The following is a 22657-nucleotide window of genomic DNA, read 5'->3' as shown; positions in this document are numbered from 1 at the left end:
TGCAGAACACCTGGCCATGTGCCCTGCAGTCAGGAGGGGTACATGCGGCTCCCCCGAGGGTGCCTGACCGCCTGGTCAAATGCCTCCTGCCACACCAGGAGAGGCCCCGTGTGAGAAGCAGCGATGCATTCTGCCACCCAGAACTCAGACCAGAGACGCCCTGTGGATCGCAGTGAGCCGGTGCACAGCAGCCACACCACGGGCTCCACCACTTCGTCCCCATCCAGGTGCAGGGATACTCCCTCGGCTCCCCTCGGCCGAAGACCACTGGCTGTCTTTTTTTTTTTTTTTTTTCAGACAGAGTCTTGCTCCGTCGCCCAGGCTGGAGTGCAATGGCACGATCTCAGCTCACTGCAACCTCCGCCTCCCGGGTTCAAGTGATTCTCCTGCCTCAGCCTCCTGAGTAGCTGGGATTATAGGCACCCGCCACACCTGGCTAATTTTTGTATTTTTAGTAGTGACGGGGTTTCACCATGTTGGTCAGGCTGGTCTCGAACTCCTGGCCTCAAGTGATCTACCTGCCTTGGCCTCCACAAAGTGCTAGGATTACAGGCGTGAGCCACTGCGCCCAGCCGGGGCCCGCCAGCCCTCTGTACCAGCATGGCTTCGTTCCAGCGGTTGCCTGTGGCCACGAGGCCCTCACAGGCAGGGGTCTTTCCGGAGGCTGTGGAGACCGAGCTGTTTCCAGGGCCCAGGGGCGCCAGCCCCATCAGCCCTGTCTCCCACCACGGCCTGGTCAGGCCCCGGCCTCCTGGACCCTCATCGTCTTGACGTCCTGGCTGAAAGGGGTGAGCCCAGGCTCTCCAGATCCCTAAATGTGGCAGACAGCCAGAGGGCAGGACCCCTCCACTTGGCAAGGGAGTGTGGGGTGAGCAGCCTCTGCCATCCTGGCTAGGGGCCAGCCAGGAAGAATGTGGCCCGCAACTGCCTGTGGGGCACACATGGCACTCAGGGGCCATCTCCCACACCAGCCCAAGCACCTCCACCCACACGACTGACACGGGGCCCTTCCCCAGCCCAGGCCACTGCCATGTTCAGGCTGCAACTCCATCAAGCCAGCCACTGCAGCACTCTGCAGGCTGCTGGGGAAACATGAAACCACGAGCTTGACGCACCAGGTGCATGGTGCTGACGGCCAGGCGGGTGGCGCGTGAAGCCAGGCCTGCCCAGCAGGGCCCTGGTGCCATCCAGGACTAACCGGGTCCTCACCAGGAGCTGTTCAGGCCTCTCTCTCAGCCCAACTGCCCAGGGGGTCAGGGCAAAGCCTGTGGTCCTGGGGACAGGCCAGGCAGGCGGGAGGAGGGGCAGGCATCCGCTTCTAGGTGGGAGCTTTGCTGGGTGTCACCTGCCAGGCTCCAAAACCAAGCGCTGGCCTTGGGGCACCCCTGGTGGCAAAGTGTGGCAGGGACGGCTGTTTCTTCCCGACCTCAGCCAACTGCAATATGAAGCAGAACAAACTCCGTGGGCCCCAGGGCCGCCTTTAGGGAAGTGGTTTCTCGTCCAGCTGTTCCCACAGGACTGATAACACTTATGTTCCATGGACGGCCCCCGACGCAGCAGCAGAAAGGCTCACAAAAGCCCTGCTGGGTTCCACGAGCTGACTCAGCAGGGGAGGCCCATCCCTGTGCCCCTCCAGGTGCCGGGAAGGTGGGGCAGAGCTGGGAGGCGGGGCCAGGTTCCTCAGACCCAGGGAGGCCTGGCAAGCCAGCAGCTCCTCCCCAGGCTGGGACTCTGGCTGTGTGCCCTGGTCGACTTCAGAGACACGGGGACTCACTTGAGGATCTTCCCGGCTGTGGGGAGCTCCTGGCCCCAGTAGTGCAGGTCCACGCCATAGGGCACCACGGGCGCCCGGGCCCGCTCTGCTGCCAGCTTCTGGGCCTCCTGTGGCTCTGGCAACACTCTGGGGGGGCTACAGGAACAGAGTAGGACATCCTGACTGTGTGCTGCTGGTGCCAGCCACAGCCACCTGCCTCTCCCTCTCCACCCTCACAGCACGGCCGGGGCCTCAGGTCGGCTCAGGTGAGCAATGGATTCCGCCACACGACACCTGGGCCTCAGAGCCGCCACGGAGGTCCTGTGAGAAGCTCTGGGCCCCGGCCAACAGCCGGCCTCTGGTCTGCAGTTCTTCACCCTGGCCCAGGGGGGACCCGACACCTGCCTCTCAAACCCCAGCCCTGGGGGCTCCTCTCAGAGGCACGAGCAGTGTCTGGAAGGGTATGTGGTGGCCCAGCCCCACACAGGCTCCCGCTGATGCTGGCACTGACAAGCCCAAACATGGCACCAACAGTGCTCACCCGGCCGGGGGTGTAGACCCCAGGCTTCCGCCAAGATATCCAGAGAAGGCACTGAGCAGCCTGTCGAGGCCAGCCAGTGCTCTGGGCAGAGGTTGTGGCAGCGCCAGGCAGGGGCTCAGCACACAGGACACAGGGAGTCACCTGGCAGACGAGGGTGGGGGCAAGTGTTCCCGGAGCCGCCGCAGCTGAGCAGCCGCAGAAGTGGGGTCTGACGCCTCCTCGTCTTTCCTCATCCTTGTCCGCAAGCTGCGCACAGCCGTGTCTTTCTCTAGTGTTGCCTCCAGCCCTGAAACAGACACGTGTCCACTCCCTGCCACCACTCCCACCACCCGCCAGGCACATCCACGAGACTGGGCAGTTAGGATGCGTCTACGCGTTAGCGTGTTCCATCTTCCAACAGTCCTGAGGTGGGTGCCTGCTATCTGAACCTCACGGGCGGGGGTGAGGCCCGGAGCAGCAGCTCAGGCCACACTCTGCCAGAACATGGCGTGCGCTGGGGGCTCCGGCAGTCTTGCCTTGTGGCCACGCAGTTCACGCACCGTGCTACCTGGCTTTGCAGAACGGCCAGCCTGAGCAGACGGATTTGCCAGGCTGTAAAGAAGCTGGGCAGCAGCGCGAGCCCAGACCGCCCGGCACTCTCTGCCTGTGAGATGTAGGCAGCCTGCAGCCCTCCCCAGGCCCCAGGCCTGAGGTGGCAGCCGCTTGGAAAGGCCACCCACGGGGTGTCCTCATGGTCTTCAAGGAGAAGAGAACACACACGTCCACACAGGGTTTCAACCCACGACTCACGCCAAGGTAAAACTGCGATGTTAGCGGGGATTCCAGCCCCTGCGTCCCCACAGAAACACCTGGGGCTGTACCACGGCTTCAGCAGGCACCTCTGAGAGCCACGGCCCTGGCCCTGGCAACTCCCTCCCTCTGTCTGCCAGGCAGAGGCTGAGCTCCAATGAGCAGGATGCCGTCCCGGAGCACCTGTCGCAGAGGGCCCATCCCGCCGCCAGCAAGACAAGGCCATGGCGCTGTATCTCACCAACACCCCACAGAGACAGACAGGGACGAGGCCACCAGCCCCTGGCCTCCACAGCCCAGTGTGCACCCAGGGTCCGTGGAGCAGGACAAGGAGATTCTCCAACACTGCTGAGCCCTGATCTGCCTCTCCCCTCACCTGCCTCTCCCCTCCTCCTGTACCACGTCCTGGGCTTGGCTCTCAGGCTGCCCCACGGGGCTCACCCTGACCCTCATGGCACCTCTTGGTCAAGGCAGGGGCCTATACTCCCTAGTGGCTATCTGAGCTGGTGTCCTGGGACTTCAGGATGGCAGGGGGCACAGGAGGTGCCAGCAGGCTATGGGTTAGGACAAAGGGCACCACCCACCTCCCCAAACCTGCTGTAGGAGCAACTAAGGCCTGCACTTGAGCCTATCCTCCCCTGTGGGCTGCCAGTCAGCGGGGCTCAAGACCCCAGAGGAACCTGGACCACAGGGAAGCCAGACTTTGGAGAGCTGCCATGGAAGAAAGAAAACGGACCGAGCAAGGTGTCCTGGCTGCAGTGGAATCCACAGAAAGAAAATGGACCCAGCAAGACGTCCTGGCTGCGGCAGAATCCACAGAAAGAACACAGACTGAGTAAGCCATCCTGGCCGCGGCAAAATCCACAGAAAGAAAACGGACTTAGTTAAGGCGTCCTGGCTGTGGTGGAATCCACAGAAAGAAAACGGACCGGCAGCCCGGGCAAAGAGGCGCACAGCCCATGCCATGCTCCCCAGAAGCTACGGAGACAGAGCAAGAGGCCAGGAAGGGAGGGGGGAGGGGGGTGAAGACGCCTCCACTAAAGATGAAGGGCAAGGAAAACTGTCAGGTGCAGAGGACTTGCTGGATGGCTGAGGGGACCAGCCACAGCACGAGTGAGACACAGGTGACCGCAGACAGCGAGGGAGGAAGCATGGAGGACCCTCTTAAGAGCTCCAAGGGGTGAGGGGGACGCGCAGGTGTCAGCATCCTCGTCTCTCTTAAAATCCCGGGAGGAGACAGAAATAATTGGAGCGCAGAAAAGAGCTGAAGAAACGATGAGCCACATTTTCCTGGAATTGGAAGGCTCACTGAGAGTCAAAGGAGACAGAGGAAAAGCCATGGTTAGAGGCGCTACAGGAAAACTGAAGAACACCACAGCCCGAGACAGTTACCACCGAGTACTGAGGTCAACCCGACTGCCTGAAGGAGACAAAGTATTGATCCTGGGTGTGTCTGTGTGGGTGCTGCCAAAGGAGATTCACATGAGTCAGTGGGCTGGGAAAGGCAGACCCACCCTTCATCTGATGGGCACCATCTAATCAGCTGCCAGTGAATATAAAGCAGGCAGAAAACTGTGAAAAGCAGAGACAGGTCTCGCCTCCCAGCCTACATCTTTCTCCCGTGCTGGATGCTTCCTGCCCTCCACCATCGGACTCCAGGTTCTTCAGTTTTGAGACTCGGACTGGATCTCCTTGCTCCTCAGCCTGCAGATGGCTTATTGGGGGACCTTCTGGTCATGTAAGTTAGCTGATACTTTCAAAGAAATAAAAATTCTATTGACACAAGATTTTCAATAGCAACCGTGAATGCAAGATCTTAGAAGGTCACTTTGAAAGTGCGGAAGGAGAAGTTCAAGCTCAGTTTTACAGCCAGCTAAACGATCACTTCTTGTGTAGGCAGAGGACGATGACCTCATGGAGACAAGTCCTTTTGAGGTTTGCCATGGTGAGGTCCGCTTTGAAAACACCTTCACAGCCAGTAGTCACAAAGAAAAGTCAGGAGGGTGGACCAAGACATGGGCAGTGCTCTGAGACATGAGCACTGAGTGTGTAGAGACACGGAGGTGAGTACCCTGAGACGCGGGAGGTGAGTGCCCTGAGATGCAGGAGGTGAGTGCCCTGAGACACGGGAGGTGAGTGCAGGGACGCAGGAGGTGAGTGCCCTGAGAGGTGACTGCAGAGACACGGGAGGTGAGTGCCCTGAGACGCGGGAGGTGAGTGCCCTGAGACGCGGGAGGTGAGTGCCCTGAGACGCGGGAGGTGAGTGCAGGGACACGGGAGGTGAGTGCCCTGAGACGCGGGAGGTGAGTGCCCTGAGACGCGGGAGGTGAGTGCCCTGAGACGCGGGGGGTGAGTGCCCTGAGACGCGGGGGGTGAGTGCCCTGAGACGCGGGGGGTGAGTGCCCTGAGACGTGGGAGGTGAGTGCCCTGAGACGCGGGAGGTGAGTGAAGGGACGCGGGAGATGAGTGCCCTGAGACGCAGGGGGTGAGTGCAGGGACGCGGGAGGTGAGTGCCCTGAGACGCAGGGGGTGAGTGCAGGGACGCGGGAGGTGAGTGCCCTGAGACACGGGAGGTGAATGCAGAGACACAGGAAGTGAGTGCAGACGCGGGAAGTGAGTGCAGACGCGGGAGTCGAGTGCAGACACAGGAGGTGAGTGCAGAGACACGGGAGGTGAGTGCCCTGAGACGCAGGACGTGAGTGCAGGGACGCGGGAGGTGAATGCCCTGAGACGCAGAAGGTGAGTGCCCTGAGACGAGGGGAGGTGAGTGCAGGGATGCGGGAGGTGAGTGAAAGGACATGGGAGGTGAGTGCCCTGAGACACGGGAGGTGAATGCAGAGACACGGGAAGTGAATGCAGACGCGGGAGGTGAGTGCAGACGCGGGAGGTGAGTGCAGAGACGCAGGAAGTGAGGCCCTGAGATGCAGGAGACGAGTTCAGGGGCATGGGAGGTGAGTGCCCTGACACGTGGGAGGTAAGTGCGGGGCATGGGAGGTGAGTGCCCTGAGATGCTAGAGGTGAGTGCAGGGGCGTGGGAGGTGAGTGCAGAGATGTGGGAGTTGAGTGCCCTGAGATGCCGGAGGTTGAGTGCAGAGATGCGGGAGGTGAGTGCCCTGAGATGCCGGAGGTTGAGTGCAGAGATGCGGGAGGTGAGTGCCCTGAGATGCTGGAGGAGAGTGCAGCGGTGTGGGAGGCGAGTGCCCTGAGATGCCGGAGGAGAGTGCAGGGGTGTGGGAGGCGAGTGCAGAGACACAGGAGATGAGTGCAGAAACGCAGGAGCTGAGTGCAGAGACGCGGGAGGTGAGTGCCCTGAGACGCTGGAGGTGAGTGCCCTGAGATGCCGGAGGTGAGTGCAGGGGTGTGGGAGGTGAGTGCAGAGATGCAGGAGGTGAGTGCAGAGACGTGGGAGGTGAGTACAGAGACTCGGAAGGAACACTGAGCACATGACTTTGTAAAGCTGACTCCTGCCTGTCTCTACCCAAACCCAAGTGTTCATATCAACCAGAATGAAGTTGGTTCTGGATGACCCAATGTGACGGGGTGGAAGGAGGCTGCACGTGGAGAGAGGGTGCTAGGTGGTTTGTCTTATGCAGGAAATAGTACAGTAATCGAGAAACTCTAGAAACAAACAGTGAACGGTATGTATGTGTGTAAATCCTTTCCACAACAAGGAGTGACCATCTGAAGAATAAAAACCAGCGGAGCAACGGGGCACATAAACAGTGGGAGAAAGGAGGAAACGAGGCAAGGATGGTGGCTGAAGTCGGAGAGGAAGTGCGACGGGTGGACGCATGACAGGCCGCCAGATGTGTCTTCTGAAGACTTCGTAACAACCATTAATTAAACAGATTCAGATTAATGAAAAGCCAGACTCCGGAGTGGACGTCTTTAGCAGTATGCCATCTAAAGAAGACCCACTTAGGGCCAGGCGCGGTGGCTCAAGCCTGTAATCCCAGCACTTTGGGAGGCCGAGACAGGCGGATCACGAGGTCAGGATATTGAGACCATCCTGGCTAACACGGTGAAACCCCGTCTCTACTAAAAATACAAAAAAACTAGCCGGGCGAGGTGGCGGGCGCCTGTAGTCCCAGCTACTCAGGAGGCTGAGGCAGGAGACTGGTGTAAACCCGGGAGGCGGAGCTTGCAGTGAGCTGAGATCCGGCCACTGCACTCCAGCCTGGGCGGCAGAGCGAGACTCTGTCTCAAAAAAAAAAAAAAAAAGAAGACCCACTTAATACAATGGTTAGTGAAAAGTTGAAAATAAAGGGATGAAAAGAGATTTACTATGAAAACAGTGACCAAAAGACAGAGGAGGTCCTATGTGGGTACTAGAAAAACTAGATTTTAGGTAAAAAATAAGAGGGTAAAAGAAGGAATGTTTGAAGGTGCAATAAACATGAACAGATATGTAGATACGTAACTTACAAATGCAGTCTCAAAACATAAAAAGCAATGCTGAGGGGCTACGGGTGCAGAGACACCCCTGACCGCAGGGACTTCGGCGAACCCTCTTGGAAAGTGGCCGTTGGGCAAAGAATGAGCCGTATCATCAGTGGTCTGTACAGTACAGTCAAAACACCAAACTAAGAGACACGGTGAGACTTCCTATTGATACAGTCTGGCTCTGTGTCCCACCCAAATCTCATCTTGAAGCTCCCATAATTCCCACACGTGGTGGGTGGGAAGGAGCCGGTGGGTCTTCCCCGTGGTGTTCTCGTGACAGTGAATGCGTCTCACGAGATCCGATGGTTTTAAAAGCGGGAGTTTCTGTGCACAAGCCCTCTCCCTGCCTGCTGCCATCCACGTAAGATGGACTTGCTCCTTCTTGCCTTCCACCATGATTGTGAAGCCTCCTCCATCATGGGGAACGTTAAGTTCAATAAACCTCTTTCTTCTGTAAATTGCCCAGTCTCGGGTATGTCTTTATCAGCAGCGTGAACATGGACTAATACAATATCCAAGAAGTCCTTCTCCAACACACACGCAGAACCGACGAGAGAAAACCAACTACTAAGTCAACAGGGGCCTCAGTCACCTCCCAAGAATCAGCATCGCCCAGACTGTGTCCTGAGACCACAGAACAGAGCGTCAAAAACAGAGACCGCCAGAGAGCTCAGACGCCCAGAAACTCATGTACACGTGATCGATTACATACATACACACACACACACACACAGAGGTCCACGCACAGACGCACTCTCACTGAACACGAGTGAGCTGCAGAGCATGCAGGCCTTCTGTTTGTGCAGACTTACTGAATATACACACACACATACATGTCCACACACGCACGTCCTTACAGGCATGCTGTCACTGAACACACATGTGCTCACGGCAGGCTTTCTGAGGACACCCACGATGCCTCCACTTACCTATCTGCATAGCCAGGAATGCTCTGTTTGGAGAAGAGCTGGGAGGAGAATGAGGAGGCGTGAGAAGTGGGGGTACTGCAAGGCTGCCTGTGCAGGGGCTTCCTGGGAGGGAAGTGGGTAAGGACAAAGGGCCTTGCTCAGGCCCTTGACAAGCATCCTGGAAACCAAGGAGGTGGCCCCAACCCCATCCCTGAGTTGCAGAGGAGGGAAAAACTGCCTCTCCGAAAAGGCTCACAGAATTTGGGCAGTCTGGAGCCACCTCTGACTTGGCCACCAGCTCTCTGGGCAGAGGTCAGTCTGGCACATGCAGAAATGCCACACCCTGTGCTCAGGGCTCACCAGCCTGTGGCTGTGGGCCAAGTCCAGCCCACCGCCTACTTTCGTGAATAGGGTGTTACTGGCACACAGTCGCACCCATCATCTACACGCAGAGACAAGGCCTCGTGTGGCCCCTGAAGCCGAAGAGACTGCGCTCTGGCCCTTCACAGAAGGTGCCTGTCCCACTCGGGAGCTCTTTTGAGCCGTGCACAGCTGCACACCTGCTCGCGGCTGCATGCCTGCGGGGCTGCTCCCATTTCCTGGGTTCCCAGGAGCTGAGAGCAGAGGACATGAGACAGAGCCACCACAGAGCAGGTGAAAGGGCTGGACCTCCAGCCCCAAGGCACGCACCTGGGAGACACTGGGCAGGCCCTGTTCAGCCCTGGCACTCAATGCCATGTCCTGGGTTTTACTCACAGACCTGCCAAGTGCCCCTCAGTATTCCGGAAATGTACATGACACAGATACGGGCTGACAGCACATGCCTGCACATGCACACACACGCACGCACACACATGCACACGCGCACAGGCACACACGTGCACACACGCACACACACGCATGCACACACGCACGTACACACATGCACACACACGTGCATGCTCACAGTGAGGGAGCCAAGACTGATAAGTGAACAATGTGACATTTAGATACAATCACAGCCAAAAGATCAATATGAGAATTCCTAAGAGTTACAAGAATGAAATATATTTTTCATCGATTTGTTGTTTTAAACCATTAAAAAGATGGGTAAGCGTGTTAAAGCAGGGTAAATACTTAGGGCACTAAAAACACTCCCACTTGAGCATCGCGTGGAAAATCAATCTCACTGACATACTTTCAAAGCAAAACCCCAAAAAGCAGACAGCATTCCTCAGGCACCGGGAGCACGCATTTTCAGGAAGAATAATGACTCCTGGAAACAAGAGGCCACATGTCACAGCCGAACCCGGCCCGCCCCGCCCACACCGCGTCTCACTGAGTCCAGTATCTTGGCTCAAATTCACTCCCACGGTTGTTTTTAGAAAGAATCATAAAAATGTCCAAATCCCCTTTTTTGTTTAAATTGGCCAAGTGGCACCTATTTGCCTGAGGCACCAAAGCAGACAGTGCGGGAAGGAATCGATGGCAGGAAACGGAGAGGCGGGGGCCTCTGCGCCCAGGCGGGCTGCCCAGCGCTGACATTATTGATTTTACCTAGTTCAGCTGGCCTTGTAATTAAAATGTAAATTTGAGAAAGAGATTATGTCCTGACAGAAATGGTAGGATTAAGGGAAGATAAGGCCCTTCAGTGAAAATTCAGAGAAAGAAATGAGCAAGCAAAAGAGCACGAGTTTCCTCCGTGGTGTGGATTTAGACTAAATCTAACTACTTCAAATTCGCCCACGTTTAATTGAAAAAACAGCGACAGAATATAAACTCGTGTTATGGACTGAGCTGGCCCCGCGTCTGCCCCCACGGTTCCTGTCTGGTCCCTGCCTCCGGCACTCTTGGGGCCCCTGGGGTGTGAAGCTGAGTGGGGCCGGGGGGTCCCCTCTGCACACCCCAGAGGGCAGCTCTGTCACCAGGGCCTGCCCCTCCTTTGGGCCCTCCAGCCCTCGCCTGGGGCTGGTACAGCCGGTGCCGCACAGTTGCACCCAGGCAACTCCCAGCAGTGCCGCCGAGGACACCCAGGCCAGGCCTACAGGGGCCATCGGCACCTTCAAGGCTGAAGGCAGAAGGTGGTCAGCCTTCCCACTTCAAGAAGTCAATCAGGGGCAATAAAACTGCCAGGGCCTCTGCCTGCCCCAGGCAAGGCTGTGATGGAGCCCCCCGCTTCTAAGGCACCCTCCCCTCCGCCAGGCATGCGTGGGCCCTGAGAGCGAAGGGGCAGATGCCATGCAGTGGAGGAGGCTTGGAGCCAGCACAGGAGGGCGCTGTGGGGACCTGCAGCTGCAATGACAAGAACCGGTGGCCAGTGCACCAGTTATGCACACTTCCCTGGACCAGGACTGACCCAGCAGGGACAGCTCATCTCTGCTCTGCTGAGCCTGGGGCCTGAGCTGGAGACACACATCTGGAGATGCCTTCACAACCAGGGTCAGGCTGGGACAGCCCACCAGTGGGACTTAGTCAGGACTGCCACGTCCAGTGCCTACCTGTGACCCTGTGAGGCTAGGTGTACCTGCCGCAGGGCTGTGTCAGAGCAGGTGTCCCGGCACACCCAGCAGGGGCTACGAGGCCTGTGCAGCTCAGCCCCTTTGGCTGGACACTATTGTGGATGGACTCAGGACCCCTGGGCTCCAGTGGGGAGGGGACGGCCAGGCCTGGTGACGAGTGAGCACTGTCACCATTGTGTTTGGCGAGAGGCCGGAGGAAGCCTCACCTCTTCTGATGAAAGGAGACCGCTCTGTTCTTTGGGGAGAGTCACCTCGTTTGAGTTTCGCTTCTGGCCTTGCTTTGGATAATTTAGAGCCACAAGTCAGGTTTTAGGGGAAGTGGGGATTTCTGCCTTTGAGACGCCACACATCACCCTGTCTGTCTAAGATGTGTAACTTCCGCTCAAAGGGCTCAGAAGCCATCATAACAGGTCCGTGTAGAGACCCAGGGCCAGGAAATGTCAGTGACTCTATAGGCCAAGAGTCAGTGCCAGCTCCCAGACTCTGAAGACGCCCAGAAGGGATCCAGGAGATGAGGCAGCCCAGCAGGCTGGGTCAGGGTGGGCCTATGCAGACAACATGGCTGCCTAGGCCCCGGCTGCAGCACCTCCAGGAGACACCTCTGTGCTTCGACCGGTGCTCCTGGGGCTGGACCCACGGCCTGGTCCACCTGAGGGCGGCCAAGAGCCAGGAAAGGGATTGCAGCGGCCAACAGCGTGCTCAGGCACCCCCAGGGCCCTCACGTCAGGCGTGGGGACTCCTGCCCAAGGGGGGGAATCAGCAGAAAGACCATTTCAGGTGGACGCTGGAGTTGGAAGAACAGAGTGTGTGAGGTGGGGACGGGGGAAGCCCAATGAGGGCACAGCTGGGGCTGTGGCCTGGCGGGGGACGGGGTCTGACACAGTGAGGTCGGTAGGGGGGAGAGGCGTGCAGGTCCCTCGGCTTCTGCCTGCCTGGCCAGAACCCCTGGAGAAGCAGCACAGGACCCTGGTCCGGAATGGGCCGGGCCACAATGGTGCCCAGAGAGAGGTCGCAGCTGGCCCCAGGCATCTGAGGCTTTCTTCCAGACCCTCAAGCTCACACTGACCCCAGGAGCTCAGCCTTCACAGCCTGGGCCCTCACTGGGTGGCCCCAGGGCAGAAGACAGCAGGACCCCAGTAAACAGGACCATACAAATGGAGGACCGTTAGAAGCCTGGTTGTGCTAATCTGGCGTAACACCCTTAATGGGTCATATCTTCACACATGAGTTGTCTAATCATCTAAATTCTCTTAACAAATTTACATCTCTTTGTGTTTTTTTGTTTGTTTGTTTGTTTTGAGACGGAGTCTCGCTGTGTCTCCCAGACTGGAGTGCAGTGGCACCATCTCGGCTCACTGCAAGCTCCACTGCCCGGGTTTACGCCATTCTCCTGCCTCAGCCTCCTGAGTAGCTGGGACTACAGGCGCCTGCCACCTCGCCCAGCTAGTTTTTTGTATTTTTAGTAGAGACAGGGTTTCACCGTGCTAGCCAGGATGGTCTCAATCTCCTGACCTCGTGATCCACCCGCCTTGGCCTCCCAAAGTGCTGGGACTACAGGCGTGAGCCACCGCAACCGGTCTACACCTCTTCTTATACTCGGATTCAAACCAACTTGTCCATTTCACACAAAAGCTGAGGGTCTTGTTTTCATTTGCTTCCCCTCCATGCAAACACCACTGTGGGTACTCTGGGGAACTTGAAGAGTAGACCCACCTGGGCCCACGCCCTTCCTTGAGGGCACAATCCTGGGTGTGGCATGGGAACGTGGCTTTGGGAGGTATTTTTGAAAAACCTAAGCCCTCGATGGCATAGCACAGGCTGTGGCAGCACTCAGCACCTCCCGAGTGTTCCCTGAGAATGACAGGAGCTCCTTGCTGTGGAGGGCACAGCAGCTCTGGGCCCAGACCCGAGTCTGTGGCATCACCAGTGGTGAGGAGGGATGCCTGTGCTTGTGACTCCACTAAGTGGGGAGGGGAGCCTGGAGGGTGTGGGGTGGCGGCCCCTCCCACCTGCCAGCAGCGGCTCCTGTAGCTGCGGGAATCACACCCACAACCCTCAAGTTCAAGGAGCCCACCAGAGCCCACCCTCGTGCGTGAGGCCTTTCTGTCCCCGAGCAGGGCTGCTGATGGCAGAGGGAGGTCAGGACCTGCCCCGATGCGTCCTTAGAGCAGGTCGGTGCGCTGGGGCCTCCAGACAAGAACCAAGAGTAGGATGGTCCCTGCCCCAGACTTGGGCACCCGAGGGCCTGCCTGGCACAGGAGGACCAGCAGGACCACCGGAGAGGGAGCACACCTCGGGGCAGGCTGCAGGGAGGACGCTAGGCCCAAGACCCCAAGATGGAGCCAAAGCACAGAGGAAAAGCATGCACACAGCTTCTCAGCCTCATGGCTACGATCACGAGCAGGAAAAGCAGTATTTTAAACCAAAGCAGCAGTTACCACCAGACGGATCCCAAGGGGCCACATCCTGAGTGGGGGACCCTCCACCCAGGCACCCTCTGACAGGGCCCGCTGCTCACCATACTCAGAGCGCAGGTGGTCGGGGATGTGGGGCTCATACCCCTCCTTCTCAGGGACCTCCACAAAGTCCTCATCATCCTCATCTTCCTCCGCATTCCCCAGGGCTTCCGTCTGTGGAAAGATGCCCCAGTACAGATCAACCTCCAGACCCTGTGTATGAACACAGCTCTCAGTGGGCAGAGCCCTGGAAATGCCTTTTTGTTGTGGAGCTTTTTCTCCCGCTCAGGGCTCCAGCATCAGCCACAGCTGGACTGCAGTTAGGGTTGTCTCCAAGGCTGCTCTCATTCCCCAACATCACACCACCTCCGCACTGCCCCTGAGCTGGGGGCTGTTTAGAGTCTACGTCAAAACCACGAACTGCAACCCTGGCTGACTCCCCAGGTCCCTGTGGGAGGTGAGGTCCTCACGTGGAATGGCGTCGCACTGGTGCAAGGGTGGCCGTGCCCCCACGGCTTAGGGGAGTCATCTTCCCCCCAGGTGGAGCAGGTGCATCTGCTCTTCCGCAATGGCCAGGGCTAGCTCCCCGCACAGGGTTCTCCCGTGGCGCTGGTGTGACCACAGCATGTCAGATGACCGAAAGGGACAAGTACTTCTGGAACATTCTGTCCTTGAGGGCTTGAATGAAAACCACCTCAATTTCCTTTTGACAAGGTCACTTCTCTGCCAGGGTAGGTGTAGGGGATCCCTCACTGAGTCTGGAAGCCCTCAGGCCACCCCCGCCTCCCTCCTCCCATGAGAAAAAGGCCGCCTGCCCCGATAAAGCCTTTCTCTTCCCAAAGGCTGCTGCTGTAGTACTGGCTTCTGTGTGCACTCGGTAGCGAGCCCACTGCTTAGTAACATGGCCACACGGTGGGCACCACCTGCTCCATCCATGTGCTCAGCTGTGGCCATGAGCAAACTCTTCTCCGCCTCACCTTCCCACTGGCCTGCATCCTTCCAACAGCCCCACCACGGCCCAGGACAGGGTGTGGGCGCTCACACATAGCCCCCAGGGCACACCATCCTTCCCTGAGAGCCCCGCCTCCGCAGCTCACCCACCACAAACCTGGTGTGGGCTCAGCACAGCAGGGCGGTCATTCCTCACCTTCAGCTCCCTCAGGCCAGGAGAGGGGCTGGCAGGGCTGCTAGGGCAGCTGAAGGTCATGCCCCCAGGGTGGCCAGGATGGAGGTGCCCTGGGGTGGCCAGGGTGGAGGTGCCCTGGGGTGGAGGTGCCCTGGGGTGGCCAGGATGGAGGTGCCCTGGGGTGGAGGTGCCCTGGGGTGGCTAGGGTGGAGGTGCCCCAGGGTGGAGGTGCCCCCGGGGTGGAGGCACCTGAGAAAGGGAAACTTCCCGGAAGGGAGATTCCTATCAGAGGAACACCAAGCAAGGGGACTGTTAACGGGTTGATAAGAGAAAAACCGAAAACCGGAATCACTCTAACACACACCTTCATTTCTAAAACGCATTCCCAGCATCAGCACCTCACAGGCGCTGCGATCGCAGCTTTGCTTCCTGAAGGGAGGAAGGACAGCTGAAGAGGGCCTGACCCCTGATCCCCCAGGGCAGGAGTCCACATGTTCACCAGAGACAAAGCTGGGGGAGCAGGGGACCGTGGCTCCACATCCAGCCCCCCGGAGCCAGGCCACACAAGGCCGCGGGGCCCGGGCACCAGCACCCTGCCGGGAGGTGGCCCCGGCACCGATCGTCAGACCAAGTGCACTTTGTTTAGGAGCAGCCCGCTGCCAAGCATCTGGGAAGCAGGAGACATTAATCACTGGAAACTGTAATTTTTGTTATCAGTCTAACACTGATCAAAAGGGAAGCCTGCCTCCACCGCTGACCTGTGAAACGTCCCAATTATACTCTTTGGAAATGACGGGGGCACTTAACTCCCGCGCTGAGCAAATGATGGCGATCCATCACGTCTGAATAACAACAAGCCACGGACCTGAAAATTATTTCTGTACAGAATCTGCCAGGAATTTATGAAAGGTGGAGAGCAGCCCAAGGTTTCAGGGCATTACGGTTCTCAGCCAGTGCAGCGCGGATCACACACTAAACAGAATTTATGTGTTTTAATTTTCTAAAAGGTAGATGTGGACCGGGTGCTACAATGCATAACATATAGTGCCAGATTTTAAATATGGGGGTCATTTTCAAAAAATATTATGCTTATTGCTCGCACCCTTGAATTTCATCGGGGACTTTTATCAAATTTTCATTTCCTAAAAAATATTCAACTGCTAAGCTAACTATTAGGAATTATACCTTCTTTCTCCCCAAATAATGGTTCATTTCTGTGATTAAATTAGAAGCCCTGGGTTCCCCTTTGTTCTTAAATCAGCGCTGATGAGGCCACCCTGGTCCCGGTAAGCAGCTCCCTCTAACACCAGCCCGGCCCGTGGGTGGATCTCCCTTCACCTCTGAGGAAGCCCCAGGGCTTTCTCCCGGGCAAGAGCCCACCACAGCCACCATGTCCACATTTCAGCTTGAAACTATTTAGAGGCTGTGGTAGCCCCTCAAACCACAGCAACTCAGGATTTAGGGACTTCACTGCTAATACTAAATGGAAGGCTGAAAGCTGCTGTTTTCAGGTTTCCATTTACACGGGATAAATTCTCATGTCTGAAACCCACAGATGCACAGTGCGGTCACCTCCGACATCTGGTGCTGGGCACACTGAAAGTCAGGGACAGGCGGGGACGCTGAAGATGGGGAAGCTGGGAGCCCAGGACGCTGTGTGGCTGTTCAGGGGCCTGCTCGGAGGACAGGAACAGCGTGGTCACTGGGGACAGAGCTCCCGAAGCCTCCAAGCGCACGGAGCCCCAAGGGAGGGTGAGACCCCACAGGAAGCACCCCTTCCACGTGGCCCCACACGCCTCCAGTTCACCTCTAAGAAGTCAAGTCATCAAGTGGTGACAGGCAAGAGCCACCCGCCCTCAAGGTCAGGGACAGACGAGCCGGGGGCCAGCACCACGTGTCTGCAGGCCCTGCCGAGGGGCTGGGCACTGGCGCTGGGGGGCTCTGGACTAGCAAGAATCCTGGAAAGGAGATCACACACCCTACAGCGGCGCTGGGACCATTAATGTCTACAAAATGAGGTTAGGTTTGGAAAAGGTTCTCAGAGCAATCTGCTTTGACACCAACCTGGAAGCCGAGCTTCCTGTGATAACGCAGGGGCGTGGGAGGCACAGGTCACCCGCAGGCTGCCCCTCCCAAGGGGACTGTGACCTGTGCCCACACCTTCCCTAATGGGCCAAGTCCCCTGCGAGGCACTGGAAGCCTCCCGAGGCTGGTCCGCAGTGCAGCAGCTACGGGAGCTACAGACCCTCGACACGGAGAGCCAAGACCGCCCGTGCACAGGGTGCCTCCAAAGGAACCCCGGCCACCACGGGGAGGCGGGCAGGAGCGCTTGGGGCCTCTGCTGGCTTCATACAAATGGATTCTCACCCACACTTAAAAGGATTTAGAAAAATGAGCCTCCACGATCATAATTAAACAAGCAATAAAACGGCTAAAATATACAATGCAATCAGTTCACAGGAGTAGGGTGGCGAGATTACTAATTATTTGAGAAGGAAAGGAAGAGGAGAGGCCAGGGTGAAAGGGCAGGTCCGTCCACCACACGCAGGCTGGGAGATACAGCTGGGGCCATTTTGTACGATCTAATTAACTTGGTATGCGGTCTCAATTACTTTCCACCCAAGAAATTACTTTTGTTCAGTTTTATGTGTGTGTGTTTCCCTTTTAAAAAAAAAAAAAAATGATGTAAGGCCTCGTCAGACAAGTGAGTTCCAAACTACATTTGTCTTTCAGCGCCTTGATGGCTATGCGTTTAAAAACCCATTCTATCTTATAAACTAAAAATTAAACGTGCTCAGCTGTGATGGTCCTCATTGCATCTGCTATTTATATGCTAATGCCCTCCCTGGAAGGCCGTGCAAATTGCCCGGCCAGGCCAATATCTCATGTGCATCTCCGGCTGCCAGGGACGCACCTTGAGAGGACGGAGGGCGGCGCGGAGCAGGGCTGACCACAGTGAGCGTGTGGGAAGGGCACCTGGCGGGCAGCACTGTCGGGGCCGAGCGGAACCTGCTGGACACAGACACAGCACCATGGGCACGTCCTCACCTCTGAAATGAGAGCCTGGAGGTTCTGCTGGCAAATCGTTGCTTTCTAGAACGACTGGCTCTTTACTATATAATCTATACTCATCAATATGCTCTTATAAGAGTATCACAAAACAGCGCTGTGGGCCTCTTCCCATTCTCGTGTAACCCAGATCACTCCCAGGGATGAGGCTCAGACAGACCTCGGGAGCTGCTAACCAGTACGGTGGGCCGTGGGCCGCTTCCTGGAGTCCCAGTTGCAGGGGCCAGGGCCACAGCACCACAGGCCTGGGGGCCTTCTTGGGCATGAGAAGAGGAGGCCTCAGGTTCACAGGATGCCTGGAGGTCAATTCCAGAGCCAGGCTGGGGGCAAAATTTCTGCTGGGTCCCCAGGGCCGCCTGCCAGATGGAGACATATATCTGCCAACCAGATGCGGGCCGGGGGTCCTGGGTCTCTGTTGCCCTCCAGACGGATGGAGCTGGGCCAGGGCGGCCTCTTCTCCTGGGGCAGCCAAACTGGCATTTGTCCCTGGGTCCCACACAGGTCCCACACAGGACCAGGCTGTGGGCCTGGTTCTTGCTGAGCAGGAGCGCTGTGCGCGATGCTCGGGAAGCAGCTCGAGGCACCAGGGCTCACAAACGCCCCCTTCAGTGGAGAGCGGAGTGACTTCTTACGCCTGGCACCTCCAAATCTAGTAGCTCCTGCCCCCGAGCTCTGCAGGGAAAGCTAACGCTGGGCTCGGGAAAATGAGGGCTGCCTGTGTCCTCGCTTCTGGATTCCAATGAGACACACACACACACACACACACACACACACACACACACGGGGGCGGGAAAGGACCCTGCTTCAGCCTGACCTTCTCAGGGAAGGAGAGTGCAGCCAGGGCCCACAGGGGCCAGAATGCCAGGCTCTGGGAAGCGGGCGGACGTTCAGCTGTGCGGCCACAGTGCCGGTTCGTCAGGCGCACTCCCATTCACAGGGCGGCCAGGCCTGGACAAGGAGGCTGGGCCCACACAGCCTCTCCAGGGCTCAGCTTCCCGGTCTGTAAAATGGGGCGGAAAACCCAGCGACCCCACAGGGCTGCTTTCCAAACGGAAGGGGTAACAGCCTGGGGCAGTGTTTCAAGCAGCGCTGGACTTGTCTGGGAAGTGCCCTCTGTTTTGCAGACAGGTACTGAGGGACGGTGAAGGCCCAAGAGACAGGCCTGAGCCACCGGTGTGAGAGGGAGGGCTGGCCTGAGCCCCAGCTGGGCCTCAGGTGTTCTCCCCGTGTTCCCCGTGCTGACTCCAGAGAGGCCGTGTGTCTGCGCCCCCCGGCGGGCAGCCCTCGGACACGGTGGCGGACGTGGTGGCTTGGCCTTCAGCGTGATTGAGGCCCCATCACCCAGGAAGGCTCCTTCCCAGCCCTATGGCGGTCCAAAGTTTCCCGACGGCGTTGATTTAGGTCCCTCCTCCCCTGCCTGTGCCTGGTGGGTCCACATTTCATCCCTGGCTTTTCAGTTTCTGTCCTTTTCACCTCCCGGAAGTCAAACACTCCCATGGCTCCAGAGCATCACAGAAAACTTTCCCTCATGCACAGCAGGGAAAGGAGGTGGGGCCTCCATCCCAGGGGCTGACAGGGTCCCCGGGAGGCTGTCGGCTGCAACCCTGAGCCCACTGAACATCAGAGGGCAAGAGAATGCTTCTGGCTTCTAACTCCAAAGATCAGAGCTCTGGTGGTAAGGCCGGTGGAAAAGGCAGACAGGCAGCTGACAGAAAGAAAACCACAGGCCGGGCGCAGTGGCTCAAGCCTGTGATCCCAGCACTTTGGGAGGCCGAGACGGGCGGATCACAAGGTCAGAAGATCGAGACCATCCTGGCTGATACAGTGAAACCCCGTCTCTACTAAAAAATACAAAAAACCAGCCGGGGGAGGTGGCGGGTGCCTGTAGTCCCAGCTACTCGGGAGGCTGAGGCAGGAGAATGGCGTGAACCCGGGAGGCGGAGCTTGCAGTGAGCCGAGATCCGGCCACTGCACTCCAGCCCAGGTGACAGAGCGAGACTCCGTCTCAAAAAAAGAAAACCACAGAGGTGGGGGGACAACTCCAGTTCTGTGAGCAACGGAGGACGTGCCCATGGCCGAACCCACGTGGCTGCCCCAACAGACTCAACACCGGCGAGAACGAAAACAAATGCATCTTTCAGCCATGGAAACAAGTAATCCAGTAACTAGCAGAAGGAAAGAGCCACGCTGACAGAACTAAAGAGAACGATGCTTAAGATGGTTTTCTGACTCACTGGCCGATAGGAAATTAATATTTTGTTAATTATACAATACAAAGTAATTGGTGAGCTGAGCTATGTAATTTGGCAGCAGGCAATGTGAAAGTTTCCAGAGGATTTTTATCAGCTCAGTGAATGACGCAGCCACGGATGATCACACCTGCCCTGGAGTGCGGCAAGGCTGGACACTCAATCTACCAAATGACGCTGCACATCGATCCAGGAGATTCACCCTTGGCCTGCTTCCAGACGGAAGCCACAGAGGCACTCCAAACGCACAGCACACGGACGGGAGCCACACAGAGGCACTCCAAACGCACGGCACACGGACGGGAGCCACACAGAGGCACTCCAAACGCAGGGCACACGGACGGGAGCCACAGAGGCACTCCAAACGCACGGCACACGGACGGGAGCCACAGAGGCACTCCAAACGCACGGCACACGCACGGAAGCCACACAGAGGCACTCCAAACGCACGGCACACGGACGGGAGCCACACAGAGGCACTCCAAACGCACGGCACACGGACGGGAGCCACACAGAGGCACTCCAAACGCACGGCACACGGACGGGAGCCACACAGAGGCACTCCAAACGCACGGCACACGGACGGAAGCCACAGAGGCACTCCAAACGCACGGCACACGACGGGAGCCACAGAGCACTCCAAACGCACGGCACACGGACGGAGCCACAGAGGCACTCAAACGCACGGCACACGACGGGAGCCACAGAGGCACTCCAAACGCACGGCACACGGACGGGAGCCACAGAGGCACTCCAAACGCACGGCACACGGACGGAAGCCACAGAGGCACTCCAAACGCACGCACACGGACGGGAGCCACAGAGGCACTCCAACGCACGGCACACGCACGGGAGCCACACAGAGGCACTCCAAACGCACGGCACACGACGGGAGCCACACAGAGGCACTCCAAACGCACGCACACGGACGGGAGCCACACAGAGCACTCCAAACGCACGGCACACGGACGGGAGCCACACAGAGGCACTCCAAACGCACGGCACACGGACGGAAGCCACAGAGGCACTCCAAACGCACGGCACACGGACGGGAGCCACAGAGGCACTCCAAACGCACGGCACACGGACGGGAGCCACAGAGGCACTCCAAACGCACAGCACACATATTCAAACCAGCGTGAGCATTTTCTGAAGACAGAACATCTGTGTCAAAAGGAAAACAATACTACGTAGAAGAAACCAAGTGGAAATGATAAAACAGAAAGACACGGTGTCTGCTCCCAGGTGACTGCCTGAGAGCCTCAGCACCAGCATCGGCCGGAGCCGCCACAGGATGGGCTGGGCCTTCCAGCGCTGGGCTCCGGGCTCCTGCCTGCAGCTAGCAGCGTTGCACGTTCCCATCTCCTACACAATTGTTGGAAGTTCTAAAAATATTTAAATCAGGCATGATTGAATTAGCGTGCTCTGTTCTACACACGGAGTTAACGACGTCAATCCCGTGCTAAATGGGGAGACACTGAGGGAAGTGATTTAAACCCTCTGTAAATTTTATTCGAAAATTAACGAGGAGCACCTCATTCATAATTTCTAATTAAAACGGCTCTAATTAACATCCACGTTCGTCAGCCAGCCACCTGCCACACACGCGCCACTCAGATGCGGTGGCCGCGCGGAGCCAGGAGGGAGCTGGGCAGATACCGCAGTGGTGCCGCGGCATCTATTCTGGGAAGCGTCGCCCACCTGAGCCCGGCGAGCCCGCCAATCACTTCATCTCCAGGCAGCTCCTCGCACTCCAGCTGCCACGAGCAAAATCTCCAAGGACTTCAGAGCGGTGCTTTAAAAGACACCAGTTTGCGGAGAAGAGTCTAGAAAGTGTCCATTCAACTGACAAAGGAGCAGCGTGGCGCCTACCTTCCTGCCAGAGCTGTGACATCCTCCATCCAGCCTCACAGGCCCTGCTGCCCTTGCACACTCACCAGCTCTGAAGCACAGCTGCGGCGTGTCTGCTGGCCAGACCGTGTGGTCGAAGGGGGCGAGGGGCCCTCCAAGCACCGTCAGTCCTGGCCGCAGACACGCCCCACCCAGTGCCACCACTCGGATCTCAAGAGGACGCACACAGATGGGTCAGGAGTGGGCCCTCGGCCAGCAGGAGTGAGGAAGGACAGTGGAAGGGCAGCAGGTCCCAGGCGCTGGGTCAGGGTGGCTGCCTGCCTGCCGAGGGCTAGGGTCATGTGACACAGAGGGGTGGTGCTGGTAGCTCCACCACGTGGGGTGTGAGACGCTCACGTCAGTCACTCAGAAGCTCAGAGACAGCTAACAGCATTGGCAGGATCCCCAGGACCTGGTAGGTGGGAGCAGCAGCAGCTGCGGTCCTTCAGGCAGCTATGCCCTGCCCAGCACCCTCCTGCGTGGCCTGGCCCACACCCGTCTTGCGGGCCCTGGCCACCACAGACCAGGCCCTGAATATAGCACCCCTGAGCAGCCCTGTGGCAGGAGGGGCTGGCGCTGCAGCCAGGAGGGTACAGCCAGCAGGGGCCTGCAGCCGGCAGAGGTCCAGGAGGCCAGCTCTCCTAAGCCCACACAGGGCAGGGGCCAGGCTGAGCTGAACACTCACAGAAGAGCATGCAGGCCCCTGGCACAAGGGAGTTTGCATCCACTAGGCTGAGGTGGAGCTGTGGGTGAAAGTCAGCCATGGCCGGGAGCCTGCAGGCCTTGCCGGTACCGCGGCTGTGCTGAATTAAGAGTCCTGACTCGGGGAGCGGCAGCTCCTCATCCTCACCCAAGTAGGCCAAGCTGCCAGCAGCCCCGGAGGCTGCCCAGACGCACTTCCACCAGCCAGCCCCACCTGGGGGCCGTCCCAGATG

General features: G+C 58.1%; 1 protein-coding gene across 5 annotated transcripts in view; it reads right to left on the bottom strand.

Annotated features, from left to right (window-relative positions):
* The window catches only part of UVSSA (UV stimulated scaffold protein A), a 41561-nt gene that overhangs the window by 9133 nt on the left and 9771 nt on the right, over positions 1 to 22657 (bottom strand). For all 5 annotated transcript variants that reach the window (XM_033213432.1, XM_033213431.1, XM_033213434.1 and 2 more), the window contains 3 exons: positions 13451 to 13562; positions 2436 to 2580; positions 1775 to 1909 (listed from right to left, as the gene is read on the bottom strand). In XM_033213432.1, coding sequence (XP_033069323.1) covers positions 1775 to 1909; positions 2436 to 2580; positions 13451 to 13562 — 392 coding nt within the window. The remainder of the gene's footprint in view (positions 1 to 1774; positions 1910 to 2435; positions 2581 to 13450; positions 13563 to 22657) is intronic.

Source organism: Trachypithecus francoisi, unplaced genomic scaffold (genome assembly GCF_009764315.1).
Source record: "Trachypithecus francoisi isolate TF-2019V2 unplaced genomic scaffold, Tfra_2.0 Lachesis_group1, whole genome shotgun sequence".
In the NCBI taxonomy this organism is placed as follows: domain Eukaryota; kingdom Metazoa; phylum Chordata; class Mammalia; order Primates; family Cercopithecidae; genus Trachypithecus; species Trachypithecus francoisi.
The sequence above is the reverse complement of the archived record's forward strand: the minus strand, read 5'-3'. Positions and strand labels throughout refer to the sequence as shown.